At 35.7% G+C, this 19,520-nt stretch overlaps 1 protein-coding gene across 1 annotated transcript in view; it reads left to right on the top strand.

Moving 5' to 3' along the window:
* Positions 1-19,520, top strand: part of MALRD1 (MAM and LDL receptor class A domain containing 1) — a 648,353-nt gene that overhangs the window by 526,995 nt on the left and 101,838 nt on the right. The window contains exon 35 of the mRNA XM_070600827.1: positions 11,617-11,880. Within this exon, the coding sequence (XP_070456928.1) occupies positions 11,617-11,880 (264 nt within the window). The remainder of the gene's footprint in view (positions 1-11,616; positions 11,881-19,520) is intronic.

Here is a 19,520-nt window from a genome sequence, read left to right as displayed (position 1 = left end):
TATTTTCATCTGTCTCCAGGTACTTTTTGATTTCTTCATTGACCCAATCATTGTTCAGTAGCATTTTGTTTAATCTCCACATACTTGTGGTTTTTCCAATTTTCTTCCTGTAGTTGATTTCTAGTTTCACACAGCTGTGGTCAGAAAAGATGCTTGGTATTATTTCAATCTTCTTAAATTTATTGAGACTTGTTTTGTGGCCTAATATGTGATGTATCCTGGAGAATGTTCCATGGGCATTTGAAAAGAATGTGTATTCTGTGGGTTTTGGATGGAATGTTCTGAATCTGTCTACTAAGTCCATCTAGTCTAATGTGTCATTTAAGTTCAATGTTTCCTTATGATCTTCTGTTTGGATCGTCTATCCATTAGATATCCACTTTGAAACCAGTTATTTTACTCCTCCATTTACTTATTCTAAACATACCTAAGGCAGCAAATTCTATAGATTTTGCCTGCCCCCCCAATTCCATTTTACTGCTCAAATTCTGGTTCAAGCCCTTCTTATTACTTATAGAAATCTCTATAATGGCTGCCTAATTCATTTACCTAATTTGCTGACATATATATAACAGCAAAATTAATGTTCTAGGCCCTATTATAGCATAAGTTCCAGAATAGTAGACCTTGCATCTCATTCCCACAATAACAAAAATAATTTTTTATTGCAAGCAAAAGAATCTGATATGGGCCACCTTAAGCAGAAAATAAGTTTACTGAAAAAATATTGGATAGCTCTGAAAATCAAATGGAAAACTGAGAATCAAAGACAGAAGAATGAGTGAGCAGCAAGTAAGACTGACTAAATCAGAAGGTAAAACTTGATAATTCCACTGCCTTTGAATACTTGCTTTAGAAGCTGGGCTATCTACTCCCCTGCCATCACTATGAACAACCTCTAATTATCCCTGTGTCACTCTCTCAAAATTAAAAGTGCTAGTTGGAAGTATACCATTGACCAGGCTCCAGTCATACATTCACATTTCAAAGTCTCCTTAGTTACTTTTTCATATCTAGTTTCCACATCATCCATCTCTGGGTAATGGCCATTCCTCTTCTTCTCTTTTTTATCATAATCAAGTTTGAATAGTCTGCAATATATGGACCAAATTATAAAGTTGACCAGAAAAATAAATTCTCTATCTCTACTCTACTGGTGAGAGCCAATAAAAGAGAAACTAATCAAAATACACAAATTCACACAACTTATAAAGAAGAAGAAAAATGCTTAGAGGCTCTCAATTGCCTACTAAATAAGTTTCTTACACTCCAGTACAACTCCTATCTGTCTCTGTCTGTGAAATGATCCCTTAAGATAGAACCTCTTGCCTTTCTCCAGTCACACCCATATTCTCTCATCTCCATCACTTTAGTTCTAAAGCTTCTCTGGCTGGGAACGCCCTGCCCTTTATCTCCTCTTGTGTAAATCCTTCTCCACTTTCAAGGGCAGAGCAAAAGCCGCCTTCTTCAAGAATTTATTCTTAATCCTCTCCACAGGAAGCCAGGCTCTGTTCCAGATTCTCTTAGCCTTAAGTTTGCAGCTCTCCTGTAACATATCTTCCACGGTATTTTGTGATATGTGGAGCTTGCTTTCTGTCATTTTTAGTTCCCCTAGACTGAAAAATTCCAACTGTCATTATTCTGTTTTTTAAAAGAATTTTAGTGAGAATGAATGATCTTTAACTGTTAGGTTGATTGAGAAAAATTTTAAAATAAATTTCAAGTCCGTATATGATACAGAGTAGATATCCATTTTATACTAGAAGTAACATTATAGCAATTGTAGATATATTATTTAAAACGTAGTTTTAATGCATGGGTCATTTTGATACTTTGGATTCAGTTAGTGATTCATGGGCCTCATATTAAAATGAATAGTGATGAATGTCCAAAAGACGAAAGAAAATGATTACCAGTCAATCCTCATTTACTTATTGGCTTATAGAATATTATTAGGTTTTAAATCTATTATTGCAGGTCATGAAGTCCTCACAGTTTGTCAAAGGATGGGACAATTCCTCTTTACTCCTGGAAGGAATATTAAATTTGAAGGAAAAAACAGAAGAACCAGAAAATGGCATTAAAAACTATTACCAAGCAGGCTTATGATAGCAAGACCTGGATTCCCTCTGATTACCTCTGGAGAAGCTTAACTGTAGCACTGTGAGGCAGTTCTTACTTGCTTCTTTTCATCAGGCTGGAAAGAATTTTGTTGAATTAGGGGGGATAAATCCAAATGACAGCCATGGAAAAAACAGTCCCAGTATGAACTATACTCCATTAGCCTAGATTAGACAAGTGCCTCATACTGGACCTGAAAATAAACCACAAATCATTGTCCCAACACTCTGAAAGGTGAATGCAATTATGCGAATAATATTTACCATATAAGCATACATATTTATGTATATATAGCACGTAAATATATATTTAATATATACTTTATATGTAATGTAGTATATATGTAAAATAAAACATGGGATGGTGACTTAGAATTTCCCTACCATGTGGAAACAATAATCAATTCCTAAATTCCTAGTCAGTTTTGGAAATTATCATCACCTTTTCTGACTCTTTTCTTTTTGCTTAGAAATACTCAGCAGGCCGAATGTTTCACTGGGCCAAGTGTGCCTGAGAGATTCTGGGAGCTTTCATAGCCAAGGTCAATCTGGCCCTGTTTTGTTCTCCTGGGTGATTAGAGTCTACTTTTATTATGGGTTTCCTGATTCCTTGGAACATGTTATTATCTGGGAAACATCCAGACTTTATGAAAATAACCTTGTTTGTTTGTTGCCTAAGAAATAGAATGAGAAAGTGACAGTGCTTCACTAAAAAAATCTGTTTTAAGAAAATATTTTTTTAATTGAAAAAGACTTCAACAGAATAACCAGTTTTCCTAATGGCATCTTATTGACATATGAGAACATTTGACCCAGAGAAGACTGGTTGCTTTTTGTGGAAATAGTTGGAAATGGGAAAATAGAAAATAAAAAGCAGCTTGCTTGGCTTGACAAAGAGTAAATGGGTTTATATGTATGAGTTATCATTTTCACTAATATTAACTTGCTCAAAATAGAAAACACGGGGTTAGAGAAATAACCAGGTTTTGTTGAAAAGGAGTCCAAAGGAATGACCCCATGGCTGGGTCATCTCTGCTGGATGGAGACATGATTGATCAGTTAGGAGGTTGTCCAACTTCCAAAATATCTAGACCTTGCTTTTTGCCCTTCCTGCTCTTTCTGATTGTAATATAATTAATGTAATGTTAGTTAGGTATTAGTTAGGCATGGCTCCTATAGGATTCCATATGGGTCAAGTTAACCCAAACGCTAAAATAACCACTTTTAATTATTTTATAAGAAAGGCAGAAATCAGTCCTAAAAGCTACGTGGTTTTAAAAATAATAATGATACAATCATATGCAACACTCCAAACTTTAGGTAAAGCTACTTCTTCATATTCCCCAAAAGTAATATTGATTCTATTAAATGTAGCTATATTTGTCCTTATGTTTAGTGCCAGTGCTCTGTTAAATGAAAGTTATGGTATCACAGATACCTTCTCTGTTTGGTTGGAGCTTAGAGGTAGTCAAGACATTACATCTGAGATGTCTCTGAAAGACCACCATAGAATTATATTTGACCGTTGTGTGGTCTTCTCTACTTCTTACCTCAGTAAATCATGTATCTCTTCTTTGACCTTCCTGAGACACGTAGAATGGATGTTCCCAAAGTGTGCATAAAATTGAATAATATTCCCTCACAGACAGATTGCCTAAACTCTTTAGATTTCCTCCAAATGTATGTACTCACAGTGTGTGATGGAGATATTGCTTCCCACTCTTTATTCTCGAGCCTTCTACAGTAAGACAAAGATCTACTAGTTGGCGCCAAAACACCCACTCATAATTTCTGTGAGTACAAGCTTCCCACCCATAGGATTGACAATGATGTTCTTTTTCCTGGCCCCATCCCAGCCAGCAAAGTGTATAATACCATCATATGTGAAATATTCGTTATTTCCTCTTCAGTTTTAGGTTTTCTGGGGAGAATATTAGGTGAAGCTGAATCAGGTATCAGGTCACAGAATACCAACAGGACAATGGCACGTGATCCTGTGAGGACAAGGGACTTAATCCTGTAGCCTTACAGGAGAATCATTTTTGAGCAGTAGTCTTCTTTTGGGAAATGTATACTGGAAGCAGTGCAAAGCATAAATAAAAAGAAGAATGTACTTAATAATGTTGTCCCCAAAGTTAGAAATCAAGAATTCAGCATTTAAGAAATTCTTTTAAGTATTAAATAAAGTTGCAGTTAATATGGAATAGGGCTATCAGTGAACAATAGCATTAAATTAGGCCAAGTACATAACCTGGTCCAACATTGCATATACTAGAGGCCACACCAGCATAGATATGTCAGACCAGGAACCACATAGCCACAGCTGGAAATGATAAAACAGGAATGAATCTGTAATCCACTGAGGTCTCTCTGAGTTCTAGGCCTCATGACAAGAAAGAAATGACCAGCAACCACTCTAATATTTCATACTTTTATATATGTTTCCACATTCACTGAAGTTTTAGATTACTTTGAGTTATATGAAGGTAGAAAATTCTTCATTTATGCGATTTCAGCCATTTGCAGCGGTATCACTATTTTTAGTTGGGAAGGAATTCCTGTCATCATCGCAAATATCGATGTTGAATAAAAGTGATAACTCTTTGGGGGCCTCTTACCACAATTCTGTTTCTTCAGCTCTTAATTTTCCCCGATACAGTAAATATATTCTTGATTTTCTTTCAAGTCTGCAGCCTCCGTTTGTGCCAGGGGAGAAAGAACTCATACATCCCTCCACCACAGTCTCATGTTTTTCTCCCACTTATGTTGCCCAATGTCCACTGTCCAGCCTCCAACCTTTCTATTGCTAGTGAATAAGCTCCCTGTGTGTACCTGTACATATATGTACGTATATAGATGCCTATGTATATGTCTACGTGAATCCTGTTTTTCTCTCAGCTCTCTCCTACATTTATTTTAGCTTTAGCCTTGGCTAGCTGCAGCTATTCACTTTGAAAATCATTATCACTTTCTATTTGGCCTCTGTTCTCAGATATTTATCAGCTTCCTCATTGGATTCAACTTCTGGAAGCTTTTACATTTCCTTTACTTTGATCCCTTCTATCAGACTTTCGACTTTTCTCTTTTGCAGAGCCCTTCTGACAAGACAAACAAGCCCTCCTGATTCATCATCTACTCCCCACACTTCTCTATGTATACCGGACTCTTCTATTGCTGTTTGTCCAAACAAGGTCACATTCCATCTTTCCAGGAATATTTAATCTATTAGATTTTGAAATTAAATAAGAAGATCAGAATGAGTCTCTTATAACTCCACATTAGAAATGACTAATTTTTAGATTTGAAAAGGAATATTTTTATACTTTATGAAGGGACTTAAGAAAATATAAAGAAAAAATTATAATACAAAATAACCTCAAACCAAGAGTTCTTAGGAATCAAAGTTGAAAAATGATAATCTTCTCCCTCCCCATAGCTTTTTGCGATATTTTTAAATGTTTTTGATGAAATACCTGCCAGAGACAATTACTTATTTATAGCTGATGCATTATATTTTACAATGAGCATTTTATCATATACTTCATTGAGTATGGCAATATTTGGCAAGAGCTTAACTCCCGCTCTTTAAAACTGAAGTTCCTTGCACATACTTTTTTCCTTTGAAAAAAGGCAATCAATTTTGCTTTCACTAAACATATTAATCATAAAGATAAAAATCCATCAGATTGTCCTTGGACACTTTAGGCTTTTATTGAACTTATATGAAATTCATGAGAATGTTTCATTGCATTTCACTATAAATTATCTGTATGAAATAATTTTTGTTGCTATAAGAAAGATATTTCAACTGCTGCCCAAACTAAGTGAACAATGAAACTCAACTTCTTGTAGGAGGACAAGGAAACACCCATAATGTCAGAAATCATAACAGTGGACGTAGTACAAAATGAAGTAGAATGTGGTAATCAGAGGAATGTCTTGGTTACTGGGAAGGAGAAAATTAGTTAGTTAACAATGCCAATTCCTAAACCTTTTATCCCTGCTGGAGTTTTTTCTAAAATATTTTCCTTTTCCCTTCCCTAAGATTTATTATGAAACAAAAAGGGCAAATTTATTCTTATACATTTATATACGGCTTTGTTTGCAAAGGCCCTTCATGTAAAATTCCATCAAACTTCTGAAACAGTTGGTAAAATCCCACAGTATTGATATGAATGAATGATAACTTTAGATACTATGTTATAGATTAATATTCAAATACATCAGAAAATTACTTTTTAAAAGAGCTTTACAGTTTCTACTTTTCTGATCTGCCCTATTACTTTTGAGGTTTATTAAATCAATGGAAATAGTGAATTAGTCAATACATTCTTTATTTTATTCATTTTTGTTATTTAACCCCATATTAATTATCAGGGAAAGTAAAAGTACTATTTAAACCATTGATTAATTATCCATCAATTTAAGAAATATTTATTGAACACCCACCTTGTGCCATTAACTCTGCTGGGTGTTAAGATGTCACTGTATTCTCAAAGGGAAGTTAAAACTTCTCCAGCTCTGACTTGGAAAGTCCAAACTTAATGTGAGATCACAGCTCTGAGAAAAAAATGGGTAAAGACCTGGCAAAGACTCTGTTGCCATGATTCAGCTGCAGTTTCTTGATGGCACTAGTATAGCTTTGATTAGTAACTTTTCCCAAAACTAACTTGCATACAAATCCGCTATACTCTAAAGCAGCATTTCTTAACCTATTTTCTGTTGAAACACGTGAGAGGTAACACTCATGCGCTTGTCATATGACTTATGCAATATAGACAAGAGAGCAGTGATGGATGTACAATTTCCAGATGATAGCTACTGGAGGAAGCACGTTTAGTAGGATACAAATGAGTCATCCTAACTTTATTGTTGGTACAGCCTTGAATCAGCTCCAGCATACAAAGAGTAAATCAACTGCAAATTTATAGTATAAGATACACAGTATTGTTGATTCCAACACACTTGAGACTTGTGATCCATTTGAGAAACATTCCCCTAAAGCTAATATGATATAATGTATTAGTGTGTGTGTGTGTGTAAGTGTACTAAGTTTTCATAGCAGTCTCTTTCTTCTTCCTGCCCCCAGTATCAGCTCTACACGGTACCCCTGATCAGATACAGTCTAAGAAATATTGACTTAAGAACAACAAGAAAACACCTTTAAGTTATATAATGACTCATATTGTCAAAATGAATCTGCATTTTCCTGGTGTGTCTTTCTTTCCTCCTTCTCTCTCTTCCTATGTTACAGTCACCATTTTTGAGTGTCCCTCAATCTCTCTTTCTTTCTTTCTTTCATCCTTTCTCTTCTAACTGTGCCCTTTGGGGTATATGAAGACGACACTACCAACGCTGACTGTGCTATTTCAGTTGGCTTTTCTGAGGTAGGTTTTACTTTTGCAGTGATCATGCTGCATTGTCTCGTAGAGTAACTCTCTCGTATAAATGAGCAACAACGTGTATATCCAAGGAAGCTAACTATGGTTAGGACTGACCTCAGGCCATTTTCCTTCCTCATTCACTGCCCTTGCACATCAATTCCATTGGTTTTAAACAACCTAACTAAGCAGCTCATTCGGCATGGTAAGAAACATACCTGACCAATATAAACTCCATTTATTAAAACATTGTGTATTTTAAATATTGGAATTTAAAAAGGATTTGGAGAAGCTAGAACAGAAATTCCAAAAGAAAAGCATCAAATATGAGGTACAAGATAGAATATAGGTTCTCAGGGATATTGGTGCTTAGATTTACAGAAATACATACATATATACACACACACACACATATATACTGTATTTTTTAGAACAGTATTAGGTTTACAGCAAAATTAGGTGGAAATTACAGAAATTACAGCAAAATTAGGTGGAAATTACAGATAGTTCCTGTACACCATCTCCCTCCACACCCATAGCCTCCCCCATGATCAATGTTTCAGCATCAGATGGTACATTTGTTACAATCGATGATCCAACATTGACACATCACTATCGCTCAAAGTCCGTAGTTTTCATTAGGGTTCACTCTTGGTGTTATAAGTTCTATGAGTTTTAACAAATGTATAATGGTGTGTCTTAATCTGTTTGGGCTGCTATAACAGAAAATCATAGACTGAGTAACTTACAAACCACAACCATTATTTCTCACATTTTTGGAGGCAAGGAGGTCTAAGATCGAGGCACTGGCAGATTTGGTGTCTGGTAAGAAACTGCTTTCTCATAGATGGTGCCTTCTTTCTGTGTCCTTTCAAGGTGGAAGGGGCAAGGGAACTTTCTCCAGCTACTTTTTTTTTAATCCCATTCTTGAGGGCTCCACCCTCTTGACCTAATCACCTCCCAAAGGCCCCACCTCCAAATATCATCACACTGGGAATTAGGTTTCAACTATGAAATTTGGGAGTGGACAAACATTCAGTCTGTGGCATGGCATGTATATACCATTACAGTGTCATACAGAATAGTTTCACTACTCTAAAAATCCCATGTTCCACCTGTTCATCTCTTTCTTCCCCCAGTCCCTGGCAACCACTGATCTTTTTACTGTATCTATAGTTTTTTCTTTTCCAGAGTATCATGTAGTTGGAATCAGACAATATGTAGCCTTTTAAGATTGACTTTTTTCAGTTAGTAATATGCATTTAAGGTAGTGTTAAGATTTTTCAGGTTATAAAAAAGAATAATTAATATTGTTCATTTTTTATAGAATTCTATGATAAGGACATTATCTGTAATAATAAGGTAACTCCATGGATGACACCCAAGAATAAATACATTGATATTAAATTTTTAGGAAAACTTTCTTAACTTCTCAAAGAGGACATGCAGCAGAATGCATTCAATTCAGAAGATAAACATAGTACATCTTCACATCTTCTAGGAGTATTCATTTTATTTGAATACCTGGAGGAAGTCTTTTATATTAAAAAGCTTGGATGCATTATGTAGTAGAATACAGAATTTTAATTAGATAAAACAAGACACTTAAAAGAAATGTTGAACTTATGGAGTGCTGCTTCTGGCTAAGGGGCAACTTAGACTCTCCCTGGGGGTGCAAGTTCATGTTCCTCTTACATGAGAACTATTTTGGTGGAAAATTTGAGAAGTGGTTTTGGGGGAATTGAATTAAAACAGGATGCATTTTGATAGTTGGGTAGTATCTTAGGTCGGGTTCCCAGGGAAGTGGACTCTGTGGCACAGATTCCCATGTACCAGATGTATCGAAAATTCTCCCCAGAACACACCCTGCGAAGTGAAGGAAGCAGGATTGGGCAGGGGGAGGGCTGAGCTGTGATGCAGATGCAATAGGGGGCCTCAGCTGATGCCATGGGGAGTTCTGGAGCTGTACTGGCCCTTTCATAGACGTCCCAAATTGAAGCACGGAGACTGGGCCATCTTGTCTCCAGTTCACCAGTCAATGAATGGAGCTGTTCCTAGAGAGGTATGCAACTTTAAAGGGAAATTCCTGGAGCCAGACTCAGCCGTAAGCTGTCTTCAGGTAACCTCCCAGCAGCTGGCAGAATGAACCTCCTAATCTTGATAGAAGAATTTGGGCAGCACAAGACAGAATCCACTACAGGCAGTACAAGCCCACCAGCTTCCTTGTAAAGAAGGGCCAGGAACATGTGAGTTCTGAATACCTTTTGATATAAATGATCGTGGAATTTAATGGAATTCCTACCTCCAAATAAAAGAGAGAATTTTATTTTTGCATATCTAATATGAGAAAAAAATATAAAGGAACAAACACACACACACACACCATTTTGAATAAAGTCAGAAACATGAGGAATTTGTGCTGTTTGGAATAGAGAAAATTATTTCCCTCGTTTATAGGAAAAGGTTAATAACATAGCTAAGTAATAGGTGTATTACTAACGAAATGGTTAACGAAAGGTTCTAGATTTTCATCACATGCAAAAAGTTTATTCAACCTTTGCTACCTTTGGTGATTTCATAAGATAAAAGTTTAGTGCATAAAATATTTTAGAAAAAAATAAAATTAAGCATCTCTAACCTTCCTTAAATGTAAGATTAATCTGATGAAAAGAATGAAGAGAAACTATTTATTTGACCATGGTTAAACATCGAAAAAATATATATATTTATTTACATATATATATATATAAATTTAACTCCACTTTACTTTCTTAGTTTGAAGTTAGAATGTTTACATTGGAACACTGCAGCTGTATTTTCTCCTATGATCTTAGGGACTTAGATAAGAACATGGTACTAATAGCTCGAAGTGTTTACCCTCCCCCAGTTAAATATACTGGTTTCCATGAACAAAGATTCTCTAAGCACCACCACATATACCTCAGATACATGGCTTTGATCATAGAGTTTGAGTCTAAATCTATTCTAGATATATCACCACTAGGGAGTGAAAGGAACTTTCAAATTTCTTTTTTAAAATGAATTCACAACACCATCTTTATGTATAAAATCATTCTCATATAATCCATAAATAAAAGTAGTTTAAAAATGTAAAGAATGAAAAACAAACTATTCCTCAACTGGTTCCAACTACTATTTTTTTCCCTTAATATTTTGATGAGCTCATCAACAACTGTCACAGAGACAGACAATATAGAGAATACAAACAGTTCCACTAATATTCCAGCAAATTAGTACAACCTTGTGTATTCACATATATTCTCTGACCTCTACAAACAGCAGCTAGTCAACACTCTTTGCTCATGCTGGAAGTTTTGACTTCAAGTTGACTTAACTCACTGCTGAAGAGTAGTTTCATGTGACAAAAGTTTATTTCAACTGGCATTGTATCTTTGGACACTTAAAATGTATGGAGCTCAGGATCTTCATTTGTAAAATGAGTTGGTTGGGTTTGAATAACATTTTCTTCAAGATTTCTGCTAGTCCAATGTCCTGGCTTAAACTATGATTTTATCTGCACTTCAGATATGAGAGCACATGGCCTTTGAGCTGTAATCAAGACCCAAAGGCAAAGTGCGGGGCAACAAAACCATAGCAGACCTCTGCTTCTGCGACTCAACCTTGACCAGAGTCTCAGGAGCCAAATTCTCTAAGCGGAGGCCATTAAGAGGCAGTTAATAAACTGTATACTGACATAATGACGATTCCCTTGAATTCTAAAATTGTGAGTGCAGCTTTCCAAAGTACCTAACTTACCATGTAAAAGTATCTTTACTCTCAAGGAAAATTTGATTTAGTGGTCAAATTTAAGACACATGAATCAAAATTTCTTCTCTAATTTGAAAGTATCATTTTTCATAACAATGATGCCCTTTCTAAGAATGTTGTTTCTGAGGTTAAGAAGATAAGGCATATTCTCTAATCATGTTTGTATGTTTTATAGAGTTTATATTATTGGTAATTGGAAATTAATTTACTTAAATTACCGAAATATTTCATGCTTATCCAAAATAAATGTCTCCTGTTATATTTCAACACTGGACAGAAAGAGAACTCTCCTAATGCCAAAATGACTTGACTTGCTTTCTTTTTAGGTCCTGTCACCACACAGCCGTCACCTTGTGAAGCTGATCAATTTTCTTGTGTCTACACACTTCAGTGTGTCCCTCTCTCCAGGAAATGTAATGGACAGGAAGATTGCATAGATGGATCTGATGAGATGGATTGTTCTCTCAGCCCCCCATCTCAGCTCTGTGGGAAAATGGAATTCCAGTGCTCTACCAACGAGTGTATCCCATCCCTCCTGCTATGTGATGGAGTACCTGACTGTCACTTTAATGAAGATGAATCCAGCTGCTGTGAGTTATTTTCACTAACTCAGTGTGCCAGGGAAGAAACGCCATTTGGAAATGATAGAGAGAGCTTGACAGATAAAACAAAGTTCTCTGGAGTCTTACCATGATTGCATCATCAATAACACAGTTGTTCGTGTTTTGTTTCTAAACAAAGCATGTAGCCCTTGCTTAACATTTCTGGGAACATTCTATTTGTAGTCATACTAATCTCTATTAAACTTACTGATTTTCTTTTTATTTATATCTGGATCCTTCATATGGGGGAGGCTCCTATGTATTTGTTATCTTTTTTAACAAATATTTGTGGAAATGGATTGAAGATGTGTAATTTTACTTTCTTTCCACCATAGATGTTTATGAAGATGGCTCAAGAAAAGCACTATGGGCAAATATCCATTTTAGTGAATAGATGTATTAGAGTTTGGCTCTGGACAACTACCTGGGTAGATGTTATGTCATTAAGAGTACATGGAATGGTAAATCCTAGGGACATGGGTTTGAATCTCATCCTTGTCACTTGCTACCTATGCAGTCTTGGGAAAGTTATTGGAGTCAGTCTCATCATCTGTGTAAAACCTACCTTACAGGGCTGAGAGAGTTTGAGAGAATACATGTAACATCCCAACCCTGCATTCCATACCTTCTATTTTTATTATGATTAGTTTATGTCAGATAAGGGAAGGAAGAGTGTTAGTTAGGAAGCAATTAGATAGATCTTTAAGGTGAGCACATAATTATGGTGGAGTCAAAGTACCACTGACATTTTTTTAATTGTTTATTTGCTTGGTTTTATGTTACGGGGCTCCATAAGCCATATGTTAATGACCACATTTTTTTGGAGGAGTTTGGAATGTAACTGTAAGAAGGAAACGTTGAAAGAAATATAAGGCTATTTCAGTGCGCTGTTTGGCGTGGGCATCTGGAATTATGATAACTATTGGAAAAGGAGTGAAGATGAGTGAAGAAAAAGGAAGACAGTTTTTGGATGTTTAAAGGTTTAGCCTCAAATCAGTGAACTTCTCTTCCTGGTTTAGGCTTAGCGATTGGCTTTTTATCTCCCTATTATTTCTTACCTGTATATTCTTTCTGTACTAAAGTGAACTTGTCAGGTCTTATAATATTTTCTAAGAGACAAGGTAAACAAATGGAAGTGAATGAAGAAGAGAAAGCCTGCCAAATTACTTATCCCTTTTCCCATCGGAGCTCTAATGTAATTTGGCTGATAGAAATCATATTAAGTTCAATGTAGTCATATGATGTTTGACTTCAAATAACGATGCTATTTAAAGAGAAGCTTAGGAAAGTACTGTATCTTATACTTTTAGATGCTTGTTAGAAAATTGGTATTTGATGAGTCAGTAATATATGAAGTTCTGCTCCCAAAGGAAAATAAGCCCACATTAGGAATAGGCTGGTATCATGAAAGAATTGCTTCTATCCATCTCTAAGATATTTAATTGAGTTATGACTCTCTAGGGAAAATTGTGTGAAAATAAACTATGGACAAAATGTTAGAGCAAAATTATAGAATAAGGGCATCCAATGATAACAGTTTACTGAACAAATGAAGGCATGATAGTTTTTTTCTGGGCTCACTTGTTGAAGATATGGAGTTGCATCAGCTCAGGTTGTAGATGCATTATGTATTACTGAAGGAGATTAGTAAGTGATAGGTAGGAATACCGTGTGATAAGCTCTGTGACAGAGATAAACACAGTGTTATTAAATCCATAGGGTACTCCCTAACTATGGTGCCAGGGAGTCTGAAATTTTAATAAGAAAAGTGATTGCAGAGCCAAATTTGGAAAGACAAGTAGTCATTAGGCAAGTAAAGTAGAGAAATTTGATTCTAGTGAAGAATGTTCCAAGAATAGATGAAAAGTTGTTTGACTGAAGCATATTTTGTATAACTAGAGTGGAGTTTGTGGTGAGAAATGTAGAAATAAGCTTGGAGAGATAAACAGGGACTAGATCTTGGAGAATCCTCACCTATCATCCTGCCAGTGCTACACAACTGTTTAAGTAGTACGTGGAACGGATTGGAGTGAGGAAGGGGGGCTGGTTAGGAGAAGTTGCAATTGAAATATAAAGGGATTGATTAGATAATGATGTGAGGCAAAGACTATAAATAGATTTAAGAAATATTTAAATGAACAGGAAGAGAAAGTAATCAAGAATAATTTCCAAGTTTCTGATTTGGGCAATAGGACAGCTAAGGTGCCATTTCCTGGGCTAGGGAAAACAGGAGGAGAAGGCTCTTTTAGGGGAAGATTGTGGCTTGATTTTTAGACATGTTGTATTTGTGCTATCTGTGAATCAGCCACATGGAAATGTTCAGAATGTGTTTAGAAATAGAACTGGAGCTCAGGGGAGAGGTAAAGCAAGGCATGTAAAGATACGTGGCCATCAGCACCCGATGACTGAAGCTGTGGGTGTAGATGAGATAATACAGAGAGGAAAAAGATAAAGTACAGACAGAATCCTAGGGCACATCTAAAGGACAGTTAAGAAAAGCTAAACATTGAAAGACACTGAGATGTGGTCAAAGGAGGACAACAATGAGAGTGATGATCTTAAATCAAAAGTAGAAAGCCTTAAGTATCGGAGAGTATTCACAGGTTGGAATATTTCTGAGAGATCGTGTAAGATTAGGCCTAAAAAATACAGTTGGGGAAAAGCGAAAATGCTTTTGGTGATCTTGGCAAGAGAACTTGCTGTGGAGTGGAAGGTCAGAATGCTGAAGTCAGTCTTTTGTAGAGACAATGGAAAATGGCGAAGAGAGAAATCAATTGTAGACAACTTTCAAAAAGTTGGCATTTAGAGTGGGATGTAGGACAAAATAAGAGGATCCTTTATTTCGTTTGGTTTGAGAGGCTTGCACATGTTTAAATATTGTAGGAATAAGGGTTCCGAGATGTTTACAATTTTAGGCAGAGAAATCAATAGCAATTGAGATTTGAAGCCCTTTTATTCTTGCAAAAATGAATGTTCTGGTGACCAGACTGTTTAGACAAACCTTTGATGAGTTCAACATTTAAAAATAATTCATATTTAACATTATATTTCCATTGGAAGTGTTTTTTTTTAAATAAACTGAAATGATACTTGTGTTATCAAAACTATTCCCTTTCCCTAAAAAGGGAAAAAATAATTATGGTTTAACTATATGCGAAAATAGCAGAAAGCTGGGAATATTATTCTCATTGATATTCCTCTGATAGCAATCTATTCACCAAGGAGATTTCAAGATTTCATCAGATGTTGTACTAGTCAATGTCCTGGCAAGAAATAGATGGTACATTGATATCGCATAATTTGAGAATGCTTTAATAAAGGGATTATCTATTAGGGAACTAGTATGCATAGGGAAACCACAAAGGAAAGTTAGAGTGGGGGCTTTTATCACCCTTAGTTCAAAGGACTGAGTGGAGGGAATAGTTGCCTGAACCTGGAGTCAAAGAGGGCTACTTGATAAAAGGGGAACATTTAGTAAAGGGGAGCAGCTAGCCCATGGTGATCTTACAGCCTCTTCTCTCTGCATGAATCTCCTGCTGATGCTCCCCATCAGCCAAAGCCAACCATAAACTAGAAGGCAAAGAAGCATATTGATGTTGCCTTCCAGTTCAGCCTCCTGGGGCCCAGAGCAGTAGAGAAGGTAGAGGCTGGACCAGCACATGCACATGGAAGCTCTCCACCAATGGTAGATACAACTGTGCAAAACAGATAGAGAAGTGGATCGTTTAACCACTAACTTTAAGTTCTTCCAGTAGTATTCACTGGATCCTATGATGTTCAGTGCCACTGCTGAAGATTTAGAATGGGTCATCTCCACGGATTTGTGGATCAACCTTTATCATCAACATTTTTACTATTGGCCTTGAAATGTGTCAGCTATGATCTCAGAGTCCTATGTGCTTTTCAATGATAGTGTAAACATTATCCCTGTGCATTTGACAGCTCCTTTTATAGCAAAAGTGTTCCTCAGTTTATTTGACATTAAAACTGTGTTGATTAAGTCTATTTTACAGAGGCATTGGAGGATTAAATGAGTTAATATGGTAAAGTGCATAATACATACATAATAAATGACTATCCTTTCCCCATTAAATTATTTTTATGGTTTTACTCAAAATTATTTAAACTAAGATATTTCAATAAGAGTAATGATTGGATTTAGTTCAAGCATAGAGTAAATATCCATCCTGCTCAATGCTAGATGCGTGTATGCTTTTAAGGGCTTGTAGCCTTTATTCTCATGGCAGAAGACCACCATTACTCTGTTAGAAATGTTGATCCCCAGCATACGTGAGTTTTCATTTTAATAGTAAATGGATACATATCCATCATTATACATGTTTTAGTTTTGTGTATATTTCTTATGCAGCAACCATAATCTATAAAAAGAATTTTGCTTTAGAGAAGTAATTCCAATGAAAAATTCATGAATTGTTTATCTTTAACATATCATCTATCTGACTGAATGTGCTAAAAGCCACAAAATGCTCTGTGTTACTTAGCTTATTTTGGTAAGAAAGAGTATCAACCTCTAGGATGATGATGAATTTGAGATAAATATTTTTTTAGACATTAAACCATAGCGTTTCAATGAGAATGTGGCAAAAGTACATATTGTCTCAGGAAATATTTTCAAATCTGAGTTTCCTATAAATTTTATATATGCATAGCTTATTTGGACTAATTTAGGAATTTTTCTTTGTTGTATATGTATTAGTAATGGGTGAGGAAAAGAAAGTAATGATTCAATTTGTTTTGCTACATGCAGTACAAGTCCTTTGTTCTATGGGTGTCAGTAAATGTTAATTGCATTCATAATTTATTTGCCACCTAATTTTAAAATGAAGTTGATAAATATCCATTAACTTTAATGTTAGACTATTTAAAATGCCACAGGAACTAAGATTTTAGTTTCAAATTTCATCAAGCAAAAGGCCAATTTCTTTTTTTTTTTTTAATTGGGTTAATGATAGGTTACAATCTTGTGAAATTTCATTTGTACATTAACCTTTGTCATTCGTGTTGTAGGTGCACCACTTCACCCTTTGTGCCCATCCCCCACCCCTCCTTTCCCCTGGTATCCACTAAACTGTTCTTAGTCCATAATTTTAAATTCCTCATATGAGTGGAGTCATATGCAGATTATCCGTCTCTAGCTGGCTTATTTCACTTAACATAATTCCCTCAAGGTCCATCCATGGTATTGCAAATGGATGATTTTGTTCTGTTTTGCAGCTGAGTAGTATTCCATTATATATATGTACCACATCTTCTTTATCCATTCGTCTGTTGATGGGCACTTAGGTTGCTTCCATGTCTTGGCTATTGTAAATAATGCTGCAATGAACATTGGGATGCATAGGACTTTTGGGATTGCTGACTTCAAGCTCTTTGGATAAATACCCAGTAGTGGGGTGGCTGGATGGTATGGTAGTTCTATTTTTAATTTTTTGAGGAATCTCCGTACTGTTTTCCATAGTGGCTGCACCAGTTTGCATTCCCACCAGCAGTGTATGAGGGTTCGCAAAAGGCCAATTTCTAACAGTCTAAACTGTTAACTTTCTATAGAAAGTAAAACTTTTAACAAATTGAAACAATTTATTTTCTTACATATCTTCTATGTGCTTCAACGCTAGTTGGGCCAAAGTTGAGGATTTATATCCCTTACAAGTTAGAGCTCTTCATGGTACAGTCAACTTGAAAATAAACTATCAGTCACGCTGGAAAATGAGTGAAAGAACATGGATGAACTCGTATTTCCAAGAGAAGAAAGGTTAAAAATAACGCTTTGCAAGTAGATGGATAATATCTATCATATTTGTATCATATTTGTATTTCAACATATTATATTATTTAAAACCTTAAAACCATCATCTTATATGATCTCTCAGCCCCTTGCAATGAAGAACAATGATGACAAAAAAAAATGTGTATAACACATACACACACACATATACACATGGATATATAGATGCATGTATATACATATATATATATACTTAGTCATTTTTTACAAACATCTTTCAGCTTATGAAAGTTGGAATATTATTCTATTTCCTAGTTCACTTGGTTACAATCTGATTTATCTCGTCAATGTATATCCTAAAATTATTTAATTCTTTGGAAAAGCTTAAAGATCATCTCTTCTCCTGGGACCCAAGCCATTCCTATCTGCTTTGAGCCTTGTTGTACAGGTTTACCTGCTTACACAAAATCCCCAAAGACAAACTGTTTTACTCACTCTTCTGATATCAAACGTATTGACTCCCCATCTATAGATTTTATTCCTACTCTGCTAAATGGCTTTTTTCTGGAAAAACTAAAATTTAAAACAAATTTCAAGAATCTACTCTTACTTTCAGCCTTTATAGACCTCCCTACACTAAAGGAATCTCTTGTTTGTGTAGTATCTATCTATACCAATGCTTTGCCAACTAAGTCTCGCCATATGGCATTTCTTTTATTATTATATTGAACTGTTAATCACTCTTGTATTGCTCCCTTCTTTTTGTTGCTGTGTATGTTCTGGCCATTGTTTTTTTAAATTTCTCTCCTGTGCTCTCCAGTTGAAGTGCTAGGCACAGTGTCTTACTTGTAGTGGCATCCCAATAATACTTATTGGTGTGAATTGATGTTCTAGCACCTTAGGAAGGATTGCTGAATGAAGAGTATCACTTTAATTTGTCAGAGAGAGCATTTTTAGTCAATGGAAACATATACTCTTAAAAACATTATTTTTATGTCCAATTTGAAAATAGATTTTGATAGGCAGTACTCAAACTAATTATGTCAATAACCTATGATAACTGAAATAAACAATTCCTTCCAGCCCATAAATATACTTAAAGAAAAGAAGAATTTGTGACATAACTGACAACATCTGTACAAGACTCATATATAGGGACCTTTATTCCAGGGTCTTCTAAATTATCCATTTATCTTGAGGAGTTTGAACTTAATTGTCTTTATTCTAGTAGAAGTAACTTCCCAGATCAATCCTTTGTAAATTTTTAGCTGCAGGTTTGGTTTAAATGTTCAGATAAGATATTGTATATGACACAATTAAGTAAATGAGAAAGAAGCAGAACTATTCTTCTCGTTGAACTTGAGTGAAGCACCTGAAAGCCCTGGTTGTTCACTGCTGCTTCGTCAAATCTCTGCAGAACCCTAGGCCTCAAAGGAACAGGGTTAGAGAAGCAGTATGGACCAATATCATTATGATTTAGTGCTTTTAAACTCTGTCCAGAATTCCTGACAGGCTGTGCAGTGGGTTCGTGCTTTGACACTTTTCCTTTACTCCAAACACATAGCAATGCTAGATAGAAGAGCTATCACATAAAATGGCTCAGAGACATGATAAATATTGGCATGGAAAAAAAACATAGAGTAGAAGCAGAGAATAGAGATCAAGCCTGAAACCCAGGCTGGCTGGTTTCCAGGTTCTCAAGCAATCAGGAGAATAGGAAAACATGACGGCAGCATGGAATGAAGGGTTCTGGTTCATTCCTAAATTGTAAAAAGAATCTGAAACATAGCTTACTCCTTTATAGGAAGTTGTAATCTTAAAGAGACTAGGAAGTGAGATGGGAGAACACAGGAATATGGTTTCAAGACTAAGAGTACCATCT

The sequence above is a fragment of the Equus przewalskii genome, chromosome 30 (genome assembly GCF_037783145.1).
Source record: "Equus przewalskii isolate Varuska chromosome 30, EquPr2, whole genome shotgun sequence".
NCBI lineage: Eukaryota > Metazoa > Chordata > Mammalia > Perissodactyla > Equidae > Equus > Equus przewalskii.
The sequence above is the reverse complement of the archived record's forward strand: the minus strand, read 5'-3'. Positions and strand labels throughout refer to the sequence as shown.